The sequence below is a fragment of the Tauraco erythrolophus genome, chromosome Z, assembly GCF_009769465.1.
Source record: "Tauraco erythrolophus isolate bTauEry1 chromosome Z, bTauEry1.pri, whole genome shotgun sequence".
NCBI lineage: Eukaryota > Metazoa > Chordata > Aves > Musophagiformes > Musophagidae > Tauraco > Tauraco erythrolophus.
Genome location: NC_141496.1, coordinates 50,427,790 through 50,452,948, shown reverse-complemented (window position 1 = coordinate 50,452,948; position 25,159 = coordinate 50,427,790). Strand labels below are relative to the sequence as shown.

The 25,159-nt window shown below is 45.0% G+C and overlaps 1 protein-coding gene across 1 annotated transcript in view; it reads left to right on the top strand.

The window, feature by feature from the left end:
• TDRD7 (tudor domain containing 7) overlaps nt 1-11,281 on the top strand; it is a 46,395-nt gene extending 35,114 nt beyond the window's left edge. The window contains exons 8-17 of the mRNA XM_086628840.1: nt 622-808; nt 2,385-2,496; nt 3,393-3,595; nt 3,741-3,875; nt 4,329-4,412; nt 4,575-4,709; nt 5,052-5,162; nt 7,629-8,122; nt 8,441-8,601; nt 10,850-11,281. Of these exons, the coding sequence (XP_086484966.1) occupies nt 622-808; nt 2,385-2,496; nt 3,393-3,595; nt 3,741-3,875; nt 4,329-4,412; nt 4,575-4,709; nt 5,052-5,162; nt 7,629-8,122; nt 8,441-8,601; nt 10,850-11,070 (1,843 nt within the window). The 3' untranslated portion in view covers nt 11,071-11,281. The remainder of the gene's footprint in view (nt 1-621; nt 809-2,384; nt 2,497-3,392; nt 3,596-3,740; nt 3,876-4,328; nt 4,413-4,574; nt 4,710-5,051; nt 5,163-7,628; nt 8,123-8,440; nt 8,602-10,849) is intronic.
• The last annotated feature ends 13,878 nt before the right edge of the window (nt 11,282-25,159 follow it).

The following is a 25,159-nucleotide window of genomic DNA, read 5'->3' as shown; positions in this document are numbered from 1 at the left end:
CTGACTTGTGTCTGAAGCATTCAGAGCTTCCCATGTGGACTTTTCAGTAAGTTTATAGACTGCATTAAAGAAGATCTGTGCAACACAGACTACTTCAGTGTGAACCATTACATCAGAAGCCTAATATCAGGATCGTTCTGAAGGCCAAAAGTAAACAGCATATGGTTCGACAGCTGATTTGTAAAGTTATTTTAGATGCCTTGTTTTTGATCCACTTTAGTGAAACCTGATTAAGCTGGTGTTTGTTCATGACAGAGTAACTTCAGAGATGTCGTATTAGTTCTGTTTTGTACTTAGTCCCAGATACTGCTCTGTTCTAGCGATCAAGTTGCTCTACATGATTGTAATACTCAAGTAAGAGCTCTTACTAAAAGCCTAGTTGAGCATATTTAAATTCTACACTGCTGGACCACATTTAGCTGTCAGCAAAAGTACTAAATTTTATTTCAGTTACTTTTTTATAGCCCTCTTAATGGGAAAAGAGTTTGGATACTGGTGTGCTTAGAAAAAATATATTTACTCGTATTCATATATGCATATAAATGTTCTTAGGTTTTTATTCAGCTTTTTGAAGTTGCATCCTAACTCTTGTGATTTTTTTTTTTTTTTTAAATACTGTAGGTATGTGGGCAAAGATTATTCTTCTGCTCAGGAACAAATGGAGGATGACATGAAAGCATACTATAGTCAGAATAGTACAGTGTCACTAGCTCAGTCTCTGAGTGTTGGACAACTTGTTGCAGTACATGCTGAAGAAGATGCCTGGTTGCGTGCTCGGATAATTTCTCTAGAAGACAACAGAATAAAGGCAAGCAATTACTTCTTTTGGCACTTGGAGAAAGACTTGAAACAATCTTATTTTTTAGATGCACGGTCAATTCCTAAATATGCTGCACCAGCATTCTCTCCTTTCTTGCCCTGAAGTACTTCTGTTTTCAGTGATACAAGAAATTAAGACTCTTTTGAAGTTATGTGATTGCCAAAATTAAATGATCTTTCAGGTGTTTTTCCATAATTAGTTTGAGTTATGGGTTTTATACGGGGCTGGGCCCTATAGCACTTTTGTACTGAAAACGTGCCTTTGATGGCCTTAGGAGGGTGTAGTAGCACTGTTTGGAGTGGGCAGCGGAAGGGAAAGGGAGGGATAAAATTCACTTGCTGATAGATCTTGTTTGAAGTCTTGTACTGAAGTGTCTGTTACATGCACTAAATAGCAAGGCAATGAGAAGGATATACTTAAGTTCCCTTCCAGGCAGACCTGGTATTCTGGGAGTTACATGTAGTGTACATTTTAGTTAAACTCCTTTGAGATGATTTAACTACTCTGTTAAACTTTTCCTGGGCCAAGCAGACTCTTCTTGTCATCTGCAGTGAAACTAGGACATATGATAGAACTGTAAAAAAAGTTTTAAAATTCTAAGTTATTTCTTGCCTAGTCAAATATTAATGATACCTTTTTATTTGTTATTTTTCTCAGTTAGTCATCCCAGTTGGATGACTTTTTACCCAGGTCTGCTTAACATACTTCTAAAGTTGATCCATTTCATAAATATTTAAATAGCACATGTATTAGAATTGAGTTTTTTCTGAAAGTTAGTCTGATAGCCTTCAGCTAGGTCTTGAAGGGGGGTGTCAGAACTCAGTTTTGTGAAATACTGTTGAGTTTAGAGAAGTGGCAAAGACATTGGTAGCAAGCTTGCCTCTAATTTCTATCTAAAGCTCTCAGCCAAAAGAAGGCTACTGCTTTATTGCAGCATTTGCTGATTATCCTCTGATACAGTGTTGAGACTCCCTTTTCACTGTTTGATATGCAGACGTTTTGCATGATCGATTTTAGAAAAAAGTTGTAAAAAGCCCTTCTTTCTGTTGCTTTAGCTCAAATTATTTGCTGCCAATCCGCAGTTTCCCTGCTGTTTTCCTGCATTGACTGTGGTATTTGTGTCAAAGTTACCATAAGCATAAATCAAAATGATTCTTTTAATTCTGTATAAACAAAAGGCATAGGATGGCACTTTTCAACACTTCTAAAAGTTTACAAATAAAAATTGCTGCTTTATTACCTTTCTTCATGTGGTTTGAGGTAATATGCGCTGAGTCCTTCCAGCAGTGTTCTTATTAAGAGCTGTGATTCTGAGTAACAGTTGGAGAGGATGGTTTTACAGAGATCTTGAGAAGGCGGCTTTCTCTTAAAACTCTGAACATTCAAGCACTGAAATAAATGTGAGATTAATGGGGTTAAGTAGTACTAAATTTGCAAAAAGGGATGATTTCTCTGTGGCTGCACAGAGGATGGGTAACTTAATGTTATTTTTCCTAGTCTCAAAAATACATATTTGCAATTATATTCATGATCTTACACTTTTATTCCATTTTTTTATTATCAGGTATGCTATGTTGACCATGGTTTCAGTGAGTTTGTTGAAAGCAACAGTGTGTACAAACTACAGAAACAGTTCAAGTTGCTTCCATTTCAAGCTGCTAAATGTAAACTGGCAGGTAAGAGAAGGCCAGTGTTGACTATACAGCTTGCTGTTGCATGATTTATGGATTGAAGTGTCTCAATCTGGGAGTTTTGATCCTTCTCAATCTGGGAGTTTTGATCCTTGGTCGTAATAACTTTGTGTATGTTAGATTTTGTTGAGACAGCTAGTCTAAGCAGACACAGGTAGGCATGGAAGGAAGGAAAAGGAAGGAAAGATGGATGTGAAGGAGAATTTTGTAAAGAAATCTCGATAGTACAGGACCTTGATATCCAGTATCTCTGTAATGGAGCTTAGTTTTTTCTGCACTTAGCTTGGATATTTTTGTCCTTTTAATATATGCAAGCCTAAAGAAATAAAAGGAAACGTTTACTGTTGTGTGAAACAACGTACTAGCACAACTCCTTTTTCCACAAATGAGGCACATCTGTTGTGACCAGGTCAGGCAATGTTCCTAAATATGATCCTATTTAGTTATTTGAAAGTTATCCTTCCTCTTTCAGTGCTTGCATGCTTGCAGACTTCCTAGACTCTGCTGGAAATTATTTACCTTCCTAGAAGTGGTAGGCATTTTCTAGCTTTTAAAAAATATTTTATTTTAAATACATAAAGTTGCTATGAATGAGCTTTTTTTTCACTTGTTTGTTTTTTTTAACACTTGGATGCATTCTATTCATCTCCGCACATTTGCCTTAACTCTTTCTGAAGAGGATCTTTTTCTTTCCTTCCCTTCTGCCTCAAAGATGGCTTTCTGTGTTAAAAAGGTGAAAATTAAGCAGAATGCAAGTAGGCTTGCAGTACAACTTTCCTGCTACATCCTGATTCTTGGAAAGATTCCTGTTGCAAACACAGATCTGGTTATTATTTTTCCCTTTGAATACAGTGATGCATAAAAAGTATGGTGTCTTATAGGACTGGAAGACTTCTGTGATGATCCTGTCCTAGTAAAGACTGTGGAATCGCAGACATGCTCCAAGATATTTGCTGTGGAAATACTGGAAAAGAGTGATATTCCTCTTCTTGTTCTTTATGACACTTCAGGAGAAGACGATATCAACATCAATGCTACTTGTCTGAAGGCGTTGTATGACAAGTCCCTTGAACTGCACCTACAGGTACCATTTTCCTGTTTCCTTCTTAATTTGTTAAAAATCATTGATTGCTAAGGTCTTGGATGGACAAAAAAGAGTACTTGGAAATTTGCTAAGTTTGTTTGTGGGGGTTTTTCCCTCCTTTCTTATCAAAATCTTGCCATTGCAGGTAGATGTACTATATACAAATGTCAGAGTAACCAGTGTTTTCTCTGACGGAAGCCTGTATTGCCAAGTGCCGTCTAAAGGCTTGACTAGACTTTCTGAAATCTTGCAGAAAATAGAAGACTACTTCCATTACAAGGTAGGTTTCTGGCGAGAGAAGTGAAGTCACGTGGCCTTTCTTCAGAGTGTATCAATCATTTTCCTTGCACATAAGTTCAAGTTTCTGAGGTAGCCATAGACTATTCAAAAAGACTATAAATTCTCTTCCTAGTTTTTTGGGGTGCATCTTCCAGCATGAAAAGTGTCTTCTGATGCTTTCTTGTTCACGAGCTGTCTTTGACTTTTTTCTCCTGGCACTTGATATTCTCTGTTTCCCTGTAAAATACATAGCTTGGAATTAAAGCTTTACCGATTGGGGAAGCTTAAAACAACGTGATAAGAAATGCTTCTGAGGCTGCAAAGAGACTTTATATTCGAAACAGAGCTTTTGCTTCGCAGAACTGTTTATTCCGTATGTGGCTTTTGAAATGTTAGTTGAGTGGCAGATAGTAATAGCTCTGTGCTTTTTAACTCCTTTTTTTTATATTTGCAGCAGACATCTGAGTTGAATGTATTGCTACCTTTCTGTGGAAAAATCTGCTTGTTCCCTTCCAAAGGAAAATGGTCACGTGTAGAGGTAAGAGGTATTCAAAGAACAGCTGCAGTTTTCCCACATAGAAATGGTTCTCCTTTTTGTTCAGCTAAATATGAATCCTTAGTTTCTATGAAACTTGTTATAATGTATGTACCAGTGTTGTGCTTTTAACCTCAAAATGATGCTCTTGCTTTCTTCTTTCAGATAAGAATTATTCACACTAGACGGGCACTTGATGTGCAGTTCATGGATACTGGAACAGTTGCAACTGTAAAAGTATCAGAGCTGAGAGAAATCCCACCACAATTCCTGCGAGAAGTAATTGCAATACCTCCTCAGGTATAAAGATAGGTTAAAGCTAACCTGTGTTAGATCTCTTGGCAGCATTTGTAGAGCTGCCACTTCAAGCTTTATGTAGTGATATTTTGTTTTGTTTAATAGCAGTTAACGTTGGTGTGTGTTTCATTGTGCATCTTTGCCCGAATTAAATCGTAATGTAGTCCTATGTATCGATGGGATGTTATGTATGTGTAGTGGTACTGGCTTTGCACGTTCCTCTGTCTCTTTCTGTTTGTCATACGTATTGAATCTGTCAGCATTAATGAAGTTCTGTGAATAGGAACTTGTGGACTAGTTTCCATATTACTAAATTATGCCTTGTATACTTAATTCTGTTCTTAGGCTATAAAATGCTGCCTAGCAGATCTGCCTCCTAACACTGGCATGTGGACTCCAGATGCTGTTCTGTGGCTGAGAGACACTGTAATGAATTGTCCTGAATTTAGCATGAAGGTAAATAATCAAAATGCCTATGTGACTTGAAATCCATAGGCGTATGGAAAGAGCATTAAAAGAACAACCCTAGAAGCTTAACCACTCATCAAATTTATTTTTGTTATAGAAGTGTAAAAGTTTGTAGCCAGTTCATAGATTTCATAGATTTCTAGGTTGGAAAAGACCTTAGAGATCATCGAGTCCAACCATCCCTAATCCCCATTAAACCATATCCTCAAGTAGCTCATCCACCCTATTCTTAAACACATCCAGGGATGGGGACTCAACCACTTCCCTGGACAGCTTATTCCAGTGGCTGACAACCCTTTCAGAGAAGAAATACTTCCTAACATCCAACCTGAATCTCCCCTGACTAAGCTTATGCCCATTTCCTCTTGTTCTATCTCCCATCACTATTGTAAAGAGCCCTTCCCCTAACTCCCCACCATCTTTTCTCAAGTATTTATAGGCCGTAATCAGGTCTCCCCTCAGCCTCCTCTTCTCCAGGCTAAACAGCCCCAACTCCCTCAGCCACTCCTCATAAGTTTTATTTTCCAGCCCCTTGACCAGTTTAGTTGCCCTTCTTTGGACTCGCTCCAGGAGCTCAATATCTCTCTTAAATCGAGGGGCCCAAAACTGGACACAATATTCCAGGTGCGGCCTCACCAGTGCCGAGTACAGGGGCAGGATCACTTCCCTGCTCCTGCTGGTCACACTATTCTTGATACATGCCAGTATCCCATTGGCCTTTTTGGCCACCTGGGCACACTGCTGGCTCATATCAAGCCGGTAGTCAACCAACACCCCCAGGTCCTTTTCCGCCAGGCAGCTCTCCAGCCACTCCTCCCCGAGCCTATAGCGATGCTTGGGGTTTTTATACCCCAAGTGAAGGACTCTGCACTTGGCCTTATTAAAGCTCATGCCATTGGCCTCAGCCCAACGATCCAGTCTGTTCAAATCCCTCTGAAGGGCCTCCCTACCCTCGAGCAGATCGACACAGCCTCCCAGCTTGGTGTCGTCCGCAAATTTACTGAGGGTACATTCAATCCCCTCATCCAGGTCATTGATAAAGATGTTAAACAGAACTGGACCCAGCACTGAGCCCTGGGGAACCCCACTGGTGACCGGCCTCCAGCCGGTCTTGGACATAAATTCTATACAAAGTCATTTTCTTAGGATATTTGGCATAAAACTTACTTGCTTAAGCCTGTTAGAACCTTCTCTTTTTCTCTCAAGAATTTAGGAACTTTCACATTAGCCTTTCATGTTTGCTGTCCCAGTACAAATATGCAGCTAGAATTATTTTGCCAACTGATAAGAAAGAAACACCATTATTAATGCTTCACCGCATGAAAAGATACAACTGTTGAGTTAATCTTAAAATATTTTTATGCTTCTTGTGAGCTTATAGTCCTTGTGGTCTTGTAAAGCAACTTTATTTTTTATTTGCTTTTTCTAATCCAGTGTGACTTAATATATGCTACTGTATTCTTAGAATTTCTGTTATCTTTAAGATAAAATTATTTCTGCTTGCAATGTATCCTATCCAGTTTAATTAACTGAAAACACCATTCTAAAGGAAATCTGTTACTAGCTTCAGACTAAACCTAATTTCCTCTTAAAAAACTGATTCAAGATACTGTCATAGCACTTTGAAATGTGTTTTGTAGCTTTCCTGTACCTTTTTGCTTGCTTTAACACTGGACACCGTATAGGTAAAATATAGCTCCTCTAGTCTGGGACTTACGACTGTTGCATCTGGCTTTTCTAAACATCCTCTTCCAAGATAGTTTGTTTGGTACTAATTTTTGCTTGATTAAAAAAAACAGATGACAGATGTATACTTTAATTGTGGAAGGTTTTTATTCCTGGCTAGGAAAATCAACAGAAGAATCCGTAAACAAAGTTATATACTTTGTCAAATTAAGATTTCAGTGCTTTACTATCAATAATGCTAGTATATCTGACGTTAAATAGGAAATATTTTTGTCAGTGCTTGAAAATTATGCATGATGCAAACATGAAAGTTTCTTTCATCTGTTTTTTTCCTCGTACTTAATTTACTTGACTTCATCTCCCATAATGACAGGAAGAGAGTTTAGAAGGATTAAGTGCTAATATTTAATAGCATTACTTAATTAGTTTTTTAGATCTGTGTGGGCACTGGCTACTGTTCTTCTGAAAACTAGAATTGTACAGGCAGTACTGAGATTGAAACTGCTGGGCAGAACAAAACTCAATCCAAGCTTTGTATTGGCTTTACATTAGCGGAATAGCTGCAAATGCTCTTTTTAGCTGCTGTGAGTGGATTACTATCCAACAACTTCACTGACATGCTTGAGAGAACCTTGAAAATACTTCAGTGCAAATAGAGTGCAATGAATTGTTGCCACTTTTCGGTTAAAGGCTTTAGTCTTCTGTGCAAAATTAGATGTGCGTTTAATAGTTACTAACTTGAAACTAAACTGTGTTTCATCTTCCAAGTTGGTTAAACAGGATGGTTCAAAGGGAATTGCGCACGTTTACTTATTTGCTCCAGAGAATTTCCCAGACATGGATCATAGTGTCAATCGACAGATCAAAAACGCAGACTTGTGGAAGCATCAGAAAGATGTTTTCTTAAGCGTTACACCCAGCGGGACTAGCTCCACAAAAGTGACAAGTGGTGCTGTTTCAGCTCTACGGTTAACTAGTGGAAAGCTAGAGAAGAATTTATCATCTGATTCAGCCAGAGAAACCAGCAGTGCAGTGTCTACCATTGATATGCCTCCACCTCTACCCTTGTCAAAGACTGGTGAGCTCATGGATGTCTATGTCTCGGTGGCCTGCCATCCAGGTCACTTTATTGTCCAGCCCTGGAAAGAGCTGTATAATCTGGAAGCCCTAATGGAAGAAATGATCTTGTACTACAGCAGGGCAGAAGAGAAACCTGTGAACATTGAAAAAAACAAGCTGTATGCAGCTAAAATTGAAAATCAGTAAGTAGATACTTAAAAATCTTTGAAGGCAAGCTTAGCTCTGCTAAGCTAGGCAAGCCTAGCTCTGCCTTGTCTCCATTGTTAACAAGGTGGCTGATGTCCAGTGATATCTGAGAGATTAAGGGAGTAAATGAGGTTGCAGTCTATTCATGCTTCCAGTTTGTAGTTGGAAGACTTGACTTCTATTCAGATAATACCACATCTGGGAAGCCTGAGACGTATTGATTGAGATCTTTTGGTCATGCATCATTTTTCTGGTGCCTCGACAGCGTATGAATACGAATTAAAATTGTTTATTCTTCTTCTCACCCTTTTTAGGTGGTACAGGGTCATAATAAAAGGAATTCTTAGAAATGGATTTTTGTCGGTATATGAGCTGGACTATGGTAAACATGAGTTTGTCAGCGTAGAGAAGGTACAGCCACTCATGGATACGTTTAGAAAACTACCTTTCCAAGCTGTAACAGCTCAGCTTGCAGGTAGGTAGTAAGCATTTACCATTTTTTTGTTAAGCCTTACGTCAGTGGGGATACCAAATGAACGGACATGTAAAGTGGGCAAAGCTAAAGGTTAGTGATGTAATTGTTTTCTGCTCAAGAAAGCATGTACCTACTAGCAAAAACATGCTTAATGCATGCATGTTTATGTCATCAAAGCTCTGCTTTTCTTCTTGACATAGGCGGTGACGGTTCTGTTTTATTATTTGTTGGTTTATTTTAATGCCACACTTTTAGTTACCATGTATAAAAGCAAAGATTGCTGAAACTTTCCCAGCAGCTGCTTTTCATTGTCATAAATATTTATCATTTAATGTGTGTGATGCTTAATATGCAAAGGACACAGGGAACTCAAAACTAAATTATTTTTGGATCCTTAAACATAACTCATTACAAAGTGTGAAAATTATTATATATTTGTTGATAAGCATTTATATTCTGATTGTCTTAATCTACATAAAGTTAGGAACTAGATGCTGAGTTTTCGGAGAAGTTTTTCTTATATATCTTGCCTCTATTGTAATCTGCTGTTTTGCAGTGCATATTTGGAATCCAAAGTCGCCTGAAATATAATGTTGCTCTTAAACAAGAAAAAAAAAAAAAGACCTCCACAAGGGAGGTGGGAGTTTTCAACAGACTTAAATAAGATTAATTTATTCAAGAGTATGTGGCATAGAAACTGTGCCTACACCTGATAGAATTAAAAAAATAAAACTTGATCTCTCCTTGCCGTCTTTTCTTTCCTTTTCCAAATTCTTTTTTGATTTCTGTGTTGCTTTCAGATGTATGCGTTTCTTCTTATTCAGTGCTGCATTCTGCTGCTGCTTGGTCAGCACTAGTCTAGACTTCAGTCACAGAATATGCTTGTCTGCAGTAGCAGGCCATAGAATTGGTGCTCTGATCCTCAGTTGCCTTCTGTGGATCTGCTTTCCTGCATGGCCTCAGTGTGACCCTGAGGGCTGCTTTAAACTAGTGATGATGGAGATGTTACCAACAGGCTGGGGTCCTGGGAGTTCAGTGCTGAAATGAAGCTCATTTCTAGCTGCGTCTGTCTGCTGGGGTAGTACAGGATCCAGCTGAGCAAGCCTGCAAGTCATCCAATTTTCCTGCTTCACGGAATCCCGGATAGGTAGTTACGTTGGCCTCTGAGCTGCTTTGTCTTGTCAAAGCAGGCCTGCTGAGCCTGGAAGACCAGTAACTATTGTCTTGCTATTCTTCTACATTTTTCTGTCTTTTTTCATGTCTGCTACCTCTCAGTCTCTGATCTATTTCCTTGTAAAATGCCATTTGCTTCCCCACCAGACTTTCCTACCAGTAATTACCCTTTTTTAACTGTTGATGAACTGTTAACTTCTCATTCCTTCTGTAACCTGCAAGGAGCTGTGTTCATGTGTTGTCCTGTCCTATCAGCAGCAAGCTGCTGCTAATAGTAAAAGCAAAGTGTTGTCGCTTTGCTGTTCTGCTTTTATCCGTAAGATGTTGTTTGGGTATTCATGCATGGTATTTGAGCCCCTTGCATCTAGATCCTGTACACCAGCGGTGGTCTGGGGAGACTGAATTCCAAGTCTCCAGGAGCCACTTCTTTCTTGGTGGATTACAGCCACGTTCAGAAACATATTTGAGTTCTAGCATCACATGTCTGAGCAGGCTTGACTTTGTGGGATGCTGCTCTGAAAAAAACAGCAGCAGTTGTGAAGCATTTAGGTGGTATTTCTCTTCGTTGCTGCTCTCTGCAGATCTAGTTTGAGACTCGAAGGTTTGGCAATGGTTTAGTAGCTGATGCTGCTTTGAGATGAAGAAAACTTAATCTAAAGCAAGGCCAACAGGACAAATAATTTCAGCAACTTCAGGCAGAAGACAAAGAAATAGTTTGTTTTGAAAGGATCTTTAGTTTCCTTTTTGCCGTGTTTCTTAATGTGCCTCGATCGTGCATGTCAGCTGATATACTTTGAATTACTCAGTGAGTCAGTGCATTCACCTTTCACTTCTGCAAACTTATCCATATCTTTAGACTTCAAAAAATAAATGTCCTAGTCTCTGTAATAATTAAGCTTCTTTGTGTGGGAGATAAGTGAGCTTGTGTATCTTTTCTAGCGTTAAGCTGCGTTCAGTAGCACTTGAACATCTGTTTTCTCAAGTATTTGAAAACTCTGCACTTCTTTATAAACTTTATCATTCAGGTTGGTCTGGTCTATAAATGACCTTCTGTTTTGCTTTACATCTGTCCTAGGAGTGAAAAGCCAGCAGTGGTCAGAAGAGGCATCAATAGTGTTTCGGAATCTTGTAGAGAAGAAACCCTTGGTGGCACAGATACAGACAGTTAATGAAAGCACTAACCCTTGGGATCGAAAAATAGTGACTTTTCTTGTGGACACATCTCATCCGGATACTGATATATGGATTCATGATTTTGTGTCTCAAAGTCTTGTAGAATTTTCAAAGGATGATTAATCACCACTTCTGAAATGTAGCAGCTCAGATTTTTTAGCAATAAAATAATTAACAGGCTTTGAAGAGAAATATAACTACTACATGGCCTTGAAGACATGAAGGTGATAAAATTGAAAAATCTGTGTTCTGTGAAAACGGTTTGTTTAACAAGTTTGGGTTCTGTTGACTTTCTGAAAATTTGCACTTTGTTTACGATTGTAATGCTAGAATGTTTGGGTGAAAATATTAAAAAAGTTATTTATCAATAAAACAATGTTATCTTTTCTTCTTGTGATCTTTCCCTAATTTTGGAGGGGGCTTTTTATCTTATAGGTGTTGTTCAGAGCCATTACTGGGTACTCCTCCCTTTTTCTTTAACTAGCATTTTTATTACTTGGGAAATGTGGAAGCAGCCCTCAATATTTCTGAACTTAGTGTCAGAGACATGCATTATTGGTTAATTTTCCCCTTTCCGTAACTTCAGAAGAGTTGAATAGTTGAAAATGCCTTGTTTAGGAGACAATTTGTGGGGCTTAACTTTCACAGAAGTGTATGCACTTCGTGTGCTTACTAGAGAGCTCGCTGTTCTTTAGCAAAAATTATGCCATTTTTCTGAATTCTCTGCTCCCCTCGTCACCCTACCCACCCGACCAGTTGCTGAATTGGAGGCATTCCTTTCCCTTTTTTTTTTGATAGCTTGTTTTCATGTATGCTTCTCAAACTTTGAAGGACTACTGCTCCCTGGAGACAGGAGCAGGCAATGTCCTACAAGCACGTGGATCAGTGCTGGAAGTCCTCTGAACGCAGTATTTTTGCCCTACTTCAGAGCCCACTTTATTTTTGGTGTTAGAAATATTTAGAGGAGGTGTAGACATGGTTATATTTCATAGTCTGCTGCCTAGATTTGAGTTTGCTTGCCATAGTCCCTTAAGATGTTAAACACGGTATTAAAGCTTTACACAGTGAATGCCAGCAGAAGGAATGTTTCTGCTGTGCGTAGCTATATAACCTTTCTAGTCATACACAAGCTGAGCTGAGAAGTTCTGCCAGCATGGTGTCTGCCCGGGTAAAGGAGACTGGACAGAAAGGCAACCATGATTTGAAAGGTGCAGTGCATTAGGGTGGGAGAAAGAAAATGCGTGCAAATATTCTGAGTAAACAAGCTGTTTAAGCATGTAATACATACATTTGCACCCTCTTAATCTAATTCTGGTGTAGTTCTGGAGAAGGTCTGAGCTAAGCAGCAAGGACTCCTCTTGGAGGTCTGGTGAGTGTGTCTGCCTGGACTCCACACAGAGCCCTTATGAATGGAGTGGGCAGTGATAAACTACCAAGCTGCTAATCTGACACCAATTGCTAGTTAACCTGGTCCTGTCCATGTTTCAGTAAGCTGAGGTGAGACTCTCGAGTGTATCTACTGAGAGAGACGTTACGTCGACACCGAAGATAATAGTATTTTTCCATGTTAATCGATTTCTCCTTCTGCAGCTGCCACTGCAGAGTGGGTGAGGAATGCAGGTGAAGGAATCAATGTGATGATGAACTGCTGTAGGATAATCTTCCACAGAGAAGTTTCCTTCTGTGTAGGACTGCTTCTGACCCTGAAAATCTGAATGGTGCAGGTCACTAGGACGAGACAAGCACTTCCCTGAGCTCCTCAAGAGTTTTCTCATGTTTCTAAGAGCATATGCCACCTTCATCCACAATCTTGCAAAGCTTGATGGCTTGTTAATTGAGCAATGGAATGGCATAGCCCATTTTGCTGGAACTGTTTTGAACTTTGTCTGGTTGTGTGAGAAATGCCCAAGCTTTGTTTGAATCCTTTGAGGCCTGGGGATCTGCTGTTGGCCAGTAGTTGATTTGCACCTGTGAACTGATGAAGCGGGCTTTTGGGACTGCACAGTGGTAGTATTATGGGAAAGAGACTTAAGATGCTTTTTTGAGCTTGTCTGCTCCTTCCGGAGTATACCTCACCCTCTCCTTGGTTGTCAGTGGCTGCTGCTGCCAAGTCTCAAAAGCCCAGATCAGAAGCAAGGACAATGTTCACAGTCCATGCAGTTGCCCAGCTCGTGACTGGAGTTCACTCGGGCTGCTTTGTATGTTGGTAAAACAGAGTGTGGACTAACTGGTTGGCAAACCCAAGAGCTCTCCATGGGGTGAATCGTTTTGTGCAGGCATTGAGTGTACACCCAACCCAAAGGCACAAACACAGCGTGGTGGGCAGTTCATACGCTCCCCGTCTTCACGCCCACTCTACAGTACCACCCCTGTCTTACACCGCTCCCTCGTTAGGCCCTCACACTACAGGTACTCACTCTGCTGTTACGTCATTACTTACCCACTGGTGTTCTTACGCTGTCTGTGATTTCGGTTGCAGAGCTCTGATTTCACACCTGCTTTTAATGTTGCTTTTTTACCCACTGTGACCGCCTGTAAGATTTTCTGATACTTTTGCCAACTGACTTGTTTGTGCTATTTGAGTACATTTTGTGCTCTTGCATTGAAAAACGTGCAGGAGGTGTTGGCTGTACGCAATGTTGAACACTTTAAGTCTGCTGAAGTTCCTGATCCACGAAGTAGTGGTTACTCTGCTGTCCCCTGGGAGGCATTAGAACTGCCTGCTGTGTGTAAGTTTGTTAATTCACACAGAATGCCCCATGGTTTTTAACTTCAGGATTTCAGCAGTCTGCATTTGGGGATGGTTGTGAATGGTTTCTCTGCTTTCATGAACGCGTGACGCCTCACCAGGGATGCTTCCATGGCATGCGTCTGAATTAAGCAGGTGGTGGAGGTACTGTTTCACATGAGCTTTCCATTCTGGACGCTATTAGGAAGGCCTCTGCAGGAATCCTCCATGCCGTTCGGGGCACCGTCCTACAAGAAAGATGTGGATTCATTACAGAGAACCCAAATGAAATCAAGAACAATGAAAGTCTAGAAAACCTGTCTGAAATAGAAGGATTTGTCATTAGTCTGGATAGGAGAAGGCTAAGAAGGAGGGGAACACTTTGAAAAGTCACTGATAAAGAACGTGGTTTAAATGTGAGGGAAATAGGACGTGAAAGGGCTTGAACTGCGGGAAGGTAAGTTTAGGTTAGGTGTTAGGCAATCTTTCTAAAGAGAGGAGGAAAGCCTTGAAATTCACTAGAACTTCAGCTTCCTTATAAATGCCAAAAACAGGTAGGATGTGTCTGCAGAAGCCCAGCTGATTGTCCCTTGGGATGTGGAGATGGAGCGTGTAATTCTTGGGGACCCCACCCAGGATAACCTCCCAGCCAGAAAAAGGGAATGCAGCACTGTTAGACGTGTTTTGTAGATCACTGTGAATTTTATAAACTGGAAAATGAGCGTTCCTTACCTAGGGAAAATAGATGACACTGTAATGATTTAAAAAACAGAGCAGATCTCCTATTTTCCCAAGGCTGTCAATAGTAAGCACTTCCGAACCACCTCTTTTCTGTTTTTTTCATCTCTGTGAAGTTTACAAAGTCTAAGTTTACCTATTTTCATCCCCCACTGTGTTCACCCTGGCTTATTTTGAGGAACTCTTGTTTCATCAGAGAAATGCAAAACCCCTCTTTGCCATCCCAAAATGAGTTCCTGTCTCCAAAGTTTGCCCTCTTGGACTGCTCATTCCCCATTCAGGGAGACTTTTGTTGCAAAGCTCTTTTATCTTTGTGTTTTCACCATAGTGGTCCTTTGTTCTCACGGTTGCCGTGCACCAGGCAAACCTTCGAAAGCCCAGATTCTCACGTGCTGATTGTGTTAGACAAGAAGAGTGATGGAGAATCATGCAATGAAAAAAAAGTCACTTCAAAACCTCATGATGCCTGAAAGCTTCCTCTTGTGCTCTTTTGTTCATTGCTGATATTTTTCAGGCTGGAAGTCTTGAACAGAATTGTCCCGCTCTGTGAGGTTAGAACTTGGCTAGGACAAGAGAGGCTTGTGACCCGAGCAGACATGCTTCAAGCCATTATCCTGAGCGCTGCTTGGAAGAGGGGCTGAGGTGTAGTTGGAGACAACCGTGCTTAGTGCCTTGTGAACAGTGCTGTGAAGCGCGTCACTTGCAGCACTCGTTACTGCAGTGTGTCATGGCAGACAGCTCAGAAAGAGGCACCACTGATACTTTCACTGGAAACAAACGTGCTGAGAAGCTGGGTTAACATCTCGCCTTGATGGAAACAGGCTGAGCGCATTCTAAGGGGATGGCAGCACTCGCCTCCGATGAGCTTCCGGTGCCTATAAAGCCAGATCTGACGGCAGCCAGGTGGGCTAAAAATTAAGCGGCTCGTGTGAATCTGAGAGTGGAAAGCCAATGTGGGCTTGCAGGGACACTTGGTAGTGCCGGTGGATTCCTTCCTGAGCTGCTCACAGCTTGCACACCCTTGAGAAAGACAGTTGGTAAGCAGGTAGCATAAATACTGGCATCTAGGTTTGTCTCACCTGGTACCCATCAGGCTTCTTCAGCCTGAAGAAATTCAGGCATTTGGGCCAGTCAGTGGGTGAATTGGGTGGTTCTAAGTGTCCTTTTCACTCCTGCCAGCAGCTGGGATGACGCCAGTGTCTTGAGCCATAGTCTTGCTCACCGCGATGAGGCACATACTGAATCCAGTGCTTGGCAGGCTCCCGTTTGTATCCTTCATTTGGCCTAGCCGTGAGCAGTACATCCAGGACTAACTGCAGATCTTTCTCCAAATGCCATAGGACATGGAACACCAGCACCACCCAGGTCAGCTATATGACAAGCTGTGAAAAAAAAGTGTTCAGATGGACTGCCCTCCTCTGATGTACCTGGGGCCCTCTCCACTCTTGACTTGTGGCCGCTGGTGGAGACAGGACAGCAGAGATGAGGAGGAGCTTGGGGCTGGTACTTTGTGGGAGATTTGCTAAAAAAGATTATAGGACAAATCCGTGGGGCTTTACAGTGACTTAAAGGTAAGATAGGGGAAGGAGACTTGGCAGCAACATTATTAAAACAGTTGACACCACGGGACTGGAAGGCAGCTCCCTGGGCCGATTACAGAGTTGGAGCTGCTCTAGGAGGTGGCTGTCACTGGATATACAGGGCAAAATGAAAGGGAATACAATAAGACACGGAATTAGTAGGTGCATTGATACAGATGGTATTTGTGGGGCAGCGGCTTTTATAAATTGCCTACACTTGCAGCCGCCAGGCCCCAGCTGCGCGGGCAGCGGGGCTGTTCCCAGCCAGAGGCCAGGTGGGCCGTGACTTGCCCTGGCAGAGCCTTGAGACTCCCCTGCTCCCCCCGTCCCAAGGTTGCACCACCCCTCCCGAGGAAGGAGTTTTTCCTGCCGCAGCCTCAAGGTGCTTGGCGGTGGCCTGGGTCCCCACGAACCGCGGCGTGCGCATCTTGCGGGGCTTTCCAAGAGGCGGTTTGCCGAGGCGCCTGGCTCGGCACCCAGAAGGAAGTTTCCACGGGACAAAAGACAGCCTCCAGCCTGCATAAATCATTAAAAGCAGGAAAGACCCTTTGGAAGCAAACACAGCCCTTGCTGCTCCGGGGCCGCCGCCCGCGCAGCCCCGATTTCCTCCGCAGCGCCCACCGTGCCCCGGGGATGTACGGTGCAGGTTGCCGTGCCGGCCGCGGGCGGAGGGTAAGCACAAACCACAGCCGGGGCCGGTGGCCGAGCCGGGAACAGCTGTTCCCGGCCGGGAGGGGCGACAGGCCCGGCCCCCGCTGAGTGACGGCCGGGCCGGGGCCGGGGCCGCGGCTGGGGCCGGACCCCCGCCCCCCCGCAGCGGCGGAGCCGGCGCGGGCAGGACGCGGCGCCCGGGCTCGGCACGGCACGGCTCGGCTCACGGGTGCGGTAAGCCGGCGGTGGGGCGGCGGGCCCGGCCCGGCCTGGCCCTTATCTGGGCAGAATATTTGGCCGGCACCGGGCAACACGGGCTCGGCATAAATAGCGGCCGCCTCCGCGCTGCGTGTGCCCGCCACCGCGCAGGGGTGACTTGCTGGATGCCGGGGCGCCCTGCCTGCACCTCTGCCTGCCTGCACCTCTGCTGCCTGCATGCACGTTTGCTTGATTGCTTGTCTGTCTGCTCGCCTGCCTACCGGCAGGTCGTGCCCGAAGCGTCGGAGCGCGGCGCCGGGATGCGCGGAGCCGCCGGCGGGCGCTGCGGCAGCCGGTGTCCCCGGGCTCCGGGGCGGCTGTGCCCCCCGGCCGGCAGCCGGCAGCCCGCGGGGGAGGCTCCGGGCCGGCGGCGCTCACGCGTGTCCGCGGCAGAGCGCGGCGGGCGCTCCCCGGCCCGGCGGGGACCGCGGGGCAGCGCCGGGAGGTGGCGGGGCGCGGGGAGAGGGCCCCGCGCCGGGCGGGTTGCGAAGTGCGCTGGTAGTTCTTTTTTACTGCTGTTGCATTTGTAATCCCGGGAGCTCTGCCAGGAAATGGTTCTTCAGGGGATGGATCAATAGAAAGCTGCGCTGCTTTTGTACAGGAAAAGTAGAAATTAGCAGGGGGAAAGATTCCTTGAGTCCTTGTGGTGTATTTGCCATCGCCATGCTTTGTCCGGATTGAATTAGTCACTGCCTTGCTTGAAAGGCACTGCCTATCTTAAAGATAACTTTCTTCCACTCAGCTGGACGCAGCTTCTGCCCCTACTCACATGCCATCCTGATGTGCTCATGTATCTGCTTCTGCTTTTGAAATGGTCCTGGATGTTTTTTGGGGCAGAACTCATTGCCCCCTGCACCCCTTCTGGACCAGCTGCCCTACCTACCCTAGGCAGAGGTACTCTCTCTAATTGCGTTGCATCTTTCCTTGAGTGCTGGGCCTTGAGCCAGAAAGGTGCTCAGCCACGTGGCAGAGGTTATTTTTAAGTGTATATAAATTCCCTTCCTCCTGTGTGACCCGCCAGCTCACGTGGGAGTGAGGAATGAATTCCTTGTTTCTCATCAAAGAGACAAGATTTATGCCAAGAGGTGGCACCTTCTCTCAGGCTATCTGATAGAGCAAATACCGGGCAAGCTTTTCAGTGTGCAAGCCCTACTTCGGGTTATGGTAGTGAGCCCTTCATCTTTTTTGTCTGCTTGGAAAGAGGAGCTAGGCTACACCGTCAGAGCCAAACGCTGGCTTTCTGGCACTGTGGCGCCCAGAGGAGAGTGGCTTTTGCAGTTGTGTAGAAGAGTCTGCACTGTTGTCTCAACAGCCTCTGTACCTGTTGCCCAAATGTACATACATTTGGGTATTCCAACAAGCACGCTGCATCGTATGCTCACTGCTGCTCGTTTCAAGGTCTCTGTTTTCCTCCTGTCAGGGCTCTTTCTCTCCCTGCCTTCAGCATCGCTTTGTTTGCCAGCCTGACTCGTCTTGGTCTTTTCTCCACACGTTTCTCAGCTGTGATGGTCTGCTGGCTTTTGTCCAGATAGCATGTTTTTGCATAATATTGGTAATACCTTGCTGCCTCTCCTCCTGCATAGTGTATTGGGGAAAGTCAAACAGATGTGGAAATAGCCTGGTCTGTCTCATTACTGATTTCCTTTGCCCTCGCTTTGCTTTCGTTCACCCGAAGGACAGCTCCATTTATCTTTTCAAGAGATCCTGAATGATTCTTTTGTAAGAAGCCTCTGTCCCCCGTTGCTGGATATGTAACTCCATCCCCCAGAGCAATGTGCTGCTGAATGTAATGTTTGCGGATGAATTGCTTTACTTTTCTGTTTGCTGCTTCACTGTTTTCCAGGCATGTGGAGTTCTTGTGAAAGCCCAGTGCAGCTCAAGGGGAGGAGGCTGAGATCTGCTTTCTGATTTTTTCCTCTGTAGTTGACAACCATTTGCAAATCATGACCTAGCAACACTGTCTTCACTTCCCTATTCCAGGCAGGGACTTGTAGTCAAAACATGTTTATTTTGTAAAATTACTAGACTCTTGGAAGAAACAGGAGATAAAAATTGTGTTCCATGGCTCCGTTTTGCTAAATGGCCACATGATTTTTGTCACAGGACCCCAGCACTGCCAGTGGCTCAGCGGTTCTCTAGTCCATCCCCAGCTCACAGCAGATCTTTCCTCAGCCAGGGTGGTTGTGGCTTCATGTGGCCTATGTGTAGATATCCTCAAAGATGGAGACCCCACCTCCCTGGTGCCCTATCCCAGAGCTGCTTCACCCTCCTGGGAGGGAGTTATTCCTATTCATTCACAGTGAATGAGATAAACACTTATCAGAGGCTATCCTGCATCAGACCGAAGTCTGTCCAGCCCAGGGATGCTCTGACTAGCAGCAACCGGTAGCAGATGCCGGGGGACGAGCCTGGAAACAAGGCTTCAGTGATGCTTCCCCAGAGTTCTGCACCATTCCAGCACTGTGCGGTTTAGTAGCTTTCCCAGCTGGAGGTGGTATCTTTGTTTCTTTGGGCCTTGGAGGATTGTGTGTGGGTCCCACCTCTGTTAAATGTCTCATTCAGATCTGGTGCACAGCATACACCATGTCACTGCTAGAGCAGTACTCCTTTTGCTCCTGTGTTCATTAAGCATCAACCTATCTAGTGGTTATTAGCTGCACCTTAATGGTGCGTTTCACTCTCACTTCCTGTGTGTGGACCACACTGGCAGTGGGATGAGATCAGGAACATGCAGGCATAGGTGTCTTACTAACAGCTCTCTGTGCTTTGCTCTGGGTAGTCTGGCAGGGCCTCTGTCTCACAGGGCATCGCCGTCACCCGTCGAAGGGTCTGAGGCACTGCACGGTGCAAGACAGGAGCCTTGCTGCTCCTGTGTTCGCATGGCATCCATCAGATTCAGCTGCTCCCTCCAACTAGAGCGTGACAGAGAAGCAGGAGTCCATCCAAGGACTAACGTAAGTTCAGGCAAGAAACCCAGGACCCCTTTTCAGTGGACATTGTGCTGGCTGTGAAGTTTCCAAGTGGAAGGGTTCAAGTTACAGAGCAGGAACTGTGTGAGCGGTGTCACTGATGACTCAAGTGTGCCTGTGTGCTTTTCATGGAGATTAGTAATTAAGCAATTAAGTACATGCCAGCTGCATGAGAGAACCTCACTCCAAATAGGAGAATGCATAACTGAATTTACAAGTGTGTGCCTTAAAAATATGCAAAGGGGAGATACAGCTGGGGTGGTTTGTATTTGGGCTTTGGCAGAGTTTGACCCTGCTGCGTGTTGCCTGGTCACCAAACATCTGAGCTGTTTGTTGGATGGCATTGATAAGAAAGACCACTTGGTAAGAGTTGTGTGGCTTGCAGGATGCAGTAGTGTTGAGGAAAGGAGGGGCAGGAGGTGCAGGCAGTTTCTGAGTATTGGGTTAGGATCTGGGTGAGCTGCACCTCCTGGCACGCAAGGAGAGAGGAAGATCCAGGAGAGATTCCAGCAGTAGGAATTCCCTCAGCACCAGCGGATGAAGGGAGAGGTCGCTTTGGTTGGACATCAAGCCGTTTGTTGTGGAGCTGTCAAGTGCAAGGATGGGAATGTCAGCTCCGGCATGAGAATCCCCATGGGAATGAAGCAGCAGCATCAGTAGGCATTGTCTATGGTGTACTGAACTTCATTGCTGTAGAGTTCTGGGTGGCATTGGTAACTTCAGGTAGCGTTATGTGTTTTGCATGGCTGGTATGTCATTTAGACAGGCAGAAGTCACGGTGTGCTTTGATGGATCCGAAATTCCTCCTTCCAGGTGTTTCTTTTCAAACACTTTACTAAGGTGAACATGAATTTCAGTGTGTCTCAGGTTAATGGCTGCTGGTTGTGAGGTTTTTATCAAACCAGAGGGAATACAGATCTTCCTTGGAGAAGTCTGAGTTTCCTGAAGGCAGAGCAGATTCCCTGTTGGATTTCATTAGGTGTGAGCCTCTTGAAGGGAGGCTGAGAGGATCTCAGTCTTTCTAGTTGATGTCTGGCTTGCGTTGGAGCAGTGAGGCTGTGTGCTGAACTCTGCTTTCTGCATCTGACAGGATAGAGCTTCTCGCTGCCTGGAGCATTCCCTGTCTCTTCTCTGTCCTCTCTTCTCATCCAGGGCATGAATTTGCTGGCACTGCCCAGCTCTGCTGTGGAAAGGCTAAGGGATGAAGATACACCTGGAGGGTACTGCTTGCTGAACAGGAGCTGGGGACATCAACTACCTTGTGTGCTCTATTTTATTGAGAATCATTCAAGATGATGCTTGGCTACTGTGCAAGCTGCACAAGGGCTTCTCAGTGTGAGAAAGCTGAAAAGCAAGATGCTATGATGGTCTGTTGGAGGCTGAGTGACTCAGTCTTGTGCTGCAGAAGCAAGGGACTTAGCCAAGGTGACCTTCAGCCATGTCTGAACTCATGGTGGTTTGAACAGTTCGTTGCAGGGGAAGGCAGCTAAACCCCGTTGTGTTGAACCAGAATCAGAATTCAAACTTGAATCACAGCAGTGAGGACTTTGCTTCAGCTGGATAAATTAAGTGAGTGCAGAAAACAAGTTTTTGTGAAATGTAGGGCATCAGCTTGGAGCCCAGTTCCCATCCTGTGTAAGCTCCTGGTGTTCAGAGGAGGAACCTGGACAGTTGGACACACCTGAACATTCTTCTGAGACCAAGTCACAGAAAGTTTAGAATGGAAGTGCTCTGGAAGTTCCAGGTCCAGTGTCCCCCTCTGAACAGGCCCAGCCCTAGAGCTAGATCAGGTTGCCAAGGGCCGTGTCCAGTTGAGCACAGAATATCTAAGGATAGAGATCCCACTGCCTCTCTGGGCCCTGTCCAAGGGCTGCACCACTCTTGCAGCAAGGAATTTTCCCCTGATGTCCAGTTAGAATTTCTCTTGACACAACTTGTTCCCATTTCACCTTGTCCTTCCCCTGTGCACCTCTGAGGGAAAGCCTGCTTCTGTATTCCCTAGAAATCCTTTCCTTCTAGGCAGTGGATGAGCGACTGCAATTAGATCCCACTGCAGCCTTCCTGTCTCCAGCCTGAAGAAGTCCAGTTCCCCCCCGCTGCTTCTTGCATCTTCTGTGCCCCAGCCTCCTGCCTGTCCTAATGGCCCTGCACTGGAGTTGTCTTCAGCTTGTCAAGACTTGTCTTCTGCTGGGGAACATCAAACTGGATGCAGCGTCCAGCTGCAGCCTCAGTGGTGCTAAGCAGAGGGGAATACCCGCCTTTGTGCGCCTCCTGGCTAGACGCTTTCTAGTGCAGCTTGGACTGCAAGTCCAGGACACAGTCTATAGAAAGTCTGTCGTAGCTTTAACAAGATGTTTCAGCATCTTGTGCACTCAAGGTGGTGATGCAGAGCCCAAGCAGACCAACAGCGTTTATGGCTTGTTAAAAAGGTACTCTCCTCTCTGGCTCAGAAAAGACATCAGCCTAAAAAAGAATCTACAAAAAACATGCGAGAGATCATTCCCTTAAAAGGACTGGCTTTAGATATTTATCTTCCTTTCATTTCTCCAAGCCAAAGACTTGACGTTTAGCGAGAACAAAATACGTTCACTTGAAATGGGGCAAACATCTCACTGCCTGTAGCGCAGGTGCGGGGTGTGTGGTCACCTGCAAGGGCACTGCTGGGCTCTGGTTGTGTCTGCCAGAGAAGGGACCTCGGCCTCCCGATGTGGCGTTTGTACCCGTGCACTGGGAGGAGAGCGTTCCTGTTCCAGCACGTCTGCGTTTGACTCTCTCATGACCAGGGTAAGTAGTGACAGGAGGCTCCCAGCGGCCAAGACTTTGGATGTGCAAGGCTGCGTGGTGACACTGGGGATGGATCCAGCTCTTCCTGTGTTCTGCTCTGCTTTGCCACTGTGTTTTGTAAAATTCACATAGACTCGTGTTTTCAGATGTGGTGTGAGAAAGAGCTGATGTGCATCTTTCCCTCCGTTGTTACCGGATCTGGCCCTAATTTGTTGGCCCTTTCTTGAAACTCCTGGGAACTGGTGATGTTGGGGTGCTCAGTGACTTCAACAGCAGGGCGGCTGTGGAGTCAGGCTCTTGCACACCAGCACCCAGGTATGCTTGGGTGGAAGCCCAGGGTCTGCAAGCTGTTCCATGAGCTGCAGGACTAGCAGAGACTCACTTTTTGGTGGATAGATATCCTTCATCCCTACATCCCCACTGCATCTAGCCCAGCTCTGCCATGTGTGATGGCTCCCCTTTCTCCAAGTGCTTCTGGCATCCCCTCTTCCTCTAGACCTCCCTGCAAACGCCCCAGCTCTCTCCTTCATTCCCTGACTGTCAGCCGAAGGAGATGCCTAAGCTTGTTCCACGTTACACCTGTGCTGACAGACCCTTTGCCTGCATGTGTAGCTGGATGAGAAATTAGGGTTTGAGTCCTGTATGAGATTTCACTAGAGTTAGCTAATGGCTTTAAGGTTTATCAGAGGATTGAGAAGCCACATAAAAATACAGTCTTCATTTCGGAAACCAACTGGAGCTGATTTGCTCCTCTCATCTGCACAGCATGCATCTTGGATATGTATCTGGGTGATTCACTGAGGTCTAAGCGTATGCACAGAAAGTACTTCTCTTGAGTTTATAGGAAATGGTCACTTGAGGTATGTATAGTTTTCTCAAAAAAGGCCCTGGCATTTATCTTTAAAGTTAGGCCAAAAGTCAAAGAAAAAAAAAAAAAGAAATTGTAGCAACTACAGAGGGCTTGGTTGACATTGGTTTATTATTTTTATAGTGCAAAAATAATAGCTCCGAACCTTGACTCAGGTTTATACTTAAGCTATGAAAAAAACCTCATACATCAGAGCCCTGTGTGAGTCGAATAGGAACTGTTCTCGAGCCAGGCTGTCCCTCACGAGGTTAACTCCTGCCCCCGGTGCTGCTTAAAAGCAGCTTTCATCCTGAATAGCCTTCTGCCTTCAAACTTGGCAGTTTTTCCGAGAATCATCAATATCTATGCTGGTGACGCTTATTGGCTGCCTCCTTATCTCAGAGACCAAGACCTTGGTCTGCTTTCTTATTTCAAAGTTCTGAAAAAGTTTCCCAGCAGGTTGGAGGGTTGTTTGAGGGGGGATGTTCTTTTCCTCAGCTGTGGCTCTCATCAGCCTCTGCCTTTCGCTGGCGGTTCGGTGTGGCCGGTGACTCGGGATGCACCAAACCCTCCCACATGCCGCACTCCCTGCGGCCGTGGCATTGGCAGCCGCGTGCTGCAGCCTGCTGCGAAATGCTGGCGTCGGGGTCAGGTTGGACTGGTAACAGAACTGGTCACCGAAAAGCCCTCTGTCTTCACTGAGGTTAGTTGCTCTTTCTCCCCATATGAAGGGAAAAGGGCTTTCCGTGATTTCCTGCTGTTAGCATGCTAGCGGACGTGGGAATTTGTGCAGTCGGAGGCTGGGCTTCCCAGCACGAATGTGCACAAGACTGCTGTCAGGCTGTGTCACACAGCACCCGGGGGAAATCCGTCTTTGTGTTTTCTCAATGACATTTTTCTGTTTTCTTGGAATTTGTCTTGCTCGGTGCTGTTTCTTTTGCTTCACCCAGTTCTGCTTTCTCGTTTGTTCTTTTTCCTGGGGTTCTCAGAGCATGGAGGGATGATCCTGCAGACCCTCCAACTCAGAGGTACCTGTGCTGCTCCACAGCCTCCCCAGGCAGCCTGTTGCAGCCTGAGCCCATTGCCACCCTGCTCCTGCCCTCCCTGCTCACCCACGTGAGGAGCATGACCATGTCCCTGTGCCTGCTCTCCGCTGTGGACGGGATGCAGTGGTCCTGCATGGGCCACCTTCCCAAGGTCTCCGCAGGTTCCCTGCACAGAAGTCGGTGCTGCTCTTGGGTTTCGGTGCCCCAGAAAACGCACAGTGCTGCAGGGGGGGCCGCACCAGTGCAGAGCAGAGAAAGGAGTATTTCCAGTGTCATACAGGATTCTTTTCATTTTCACTTGTTCTACAGCATCCATTTGTTTATTCCGAGGTTTTCAGAGAGAAACTACTCCATCCCTCTCATAATCACAAATGTTGCCTTTTTTTTTTGTGTTTTGTTTTTCTATATTCATGATAGGAACAGTCTTCTCTGTAGGTGACCTATGGCGTATGTTCATTTCCCATCCGATGCCATTTTTCTCCTTAAACTGTTTTATTGGTTTTCATGCACACTGACTTGTGTGGTCTTCAGGCTTACTGAGTGCAAGTGTTTGGGCTGTCTCCTAATGTGTCTGATGAATACTTTGGACAATGAGATCCAATATCTTGCTA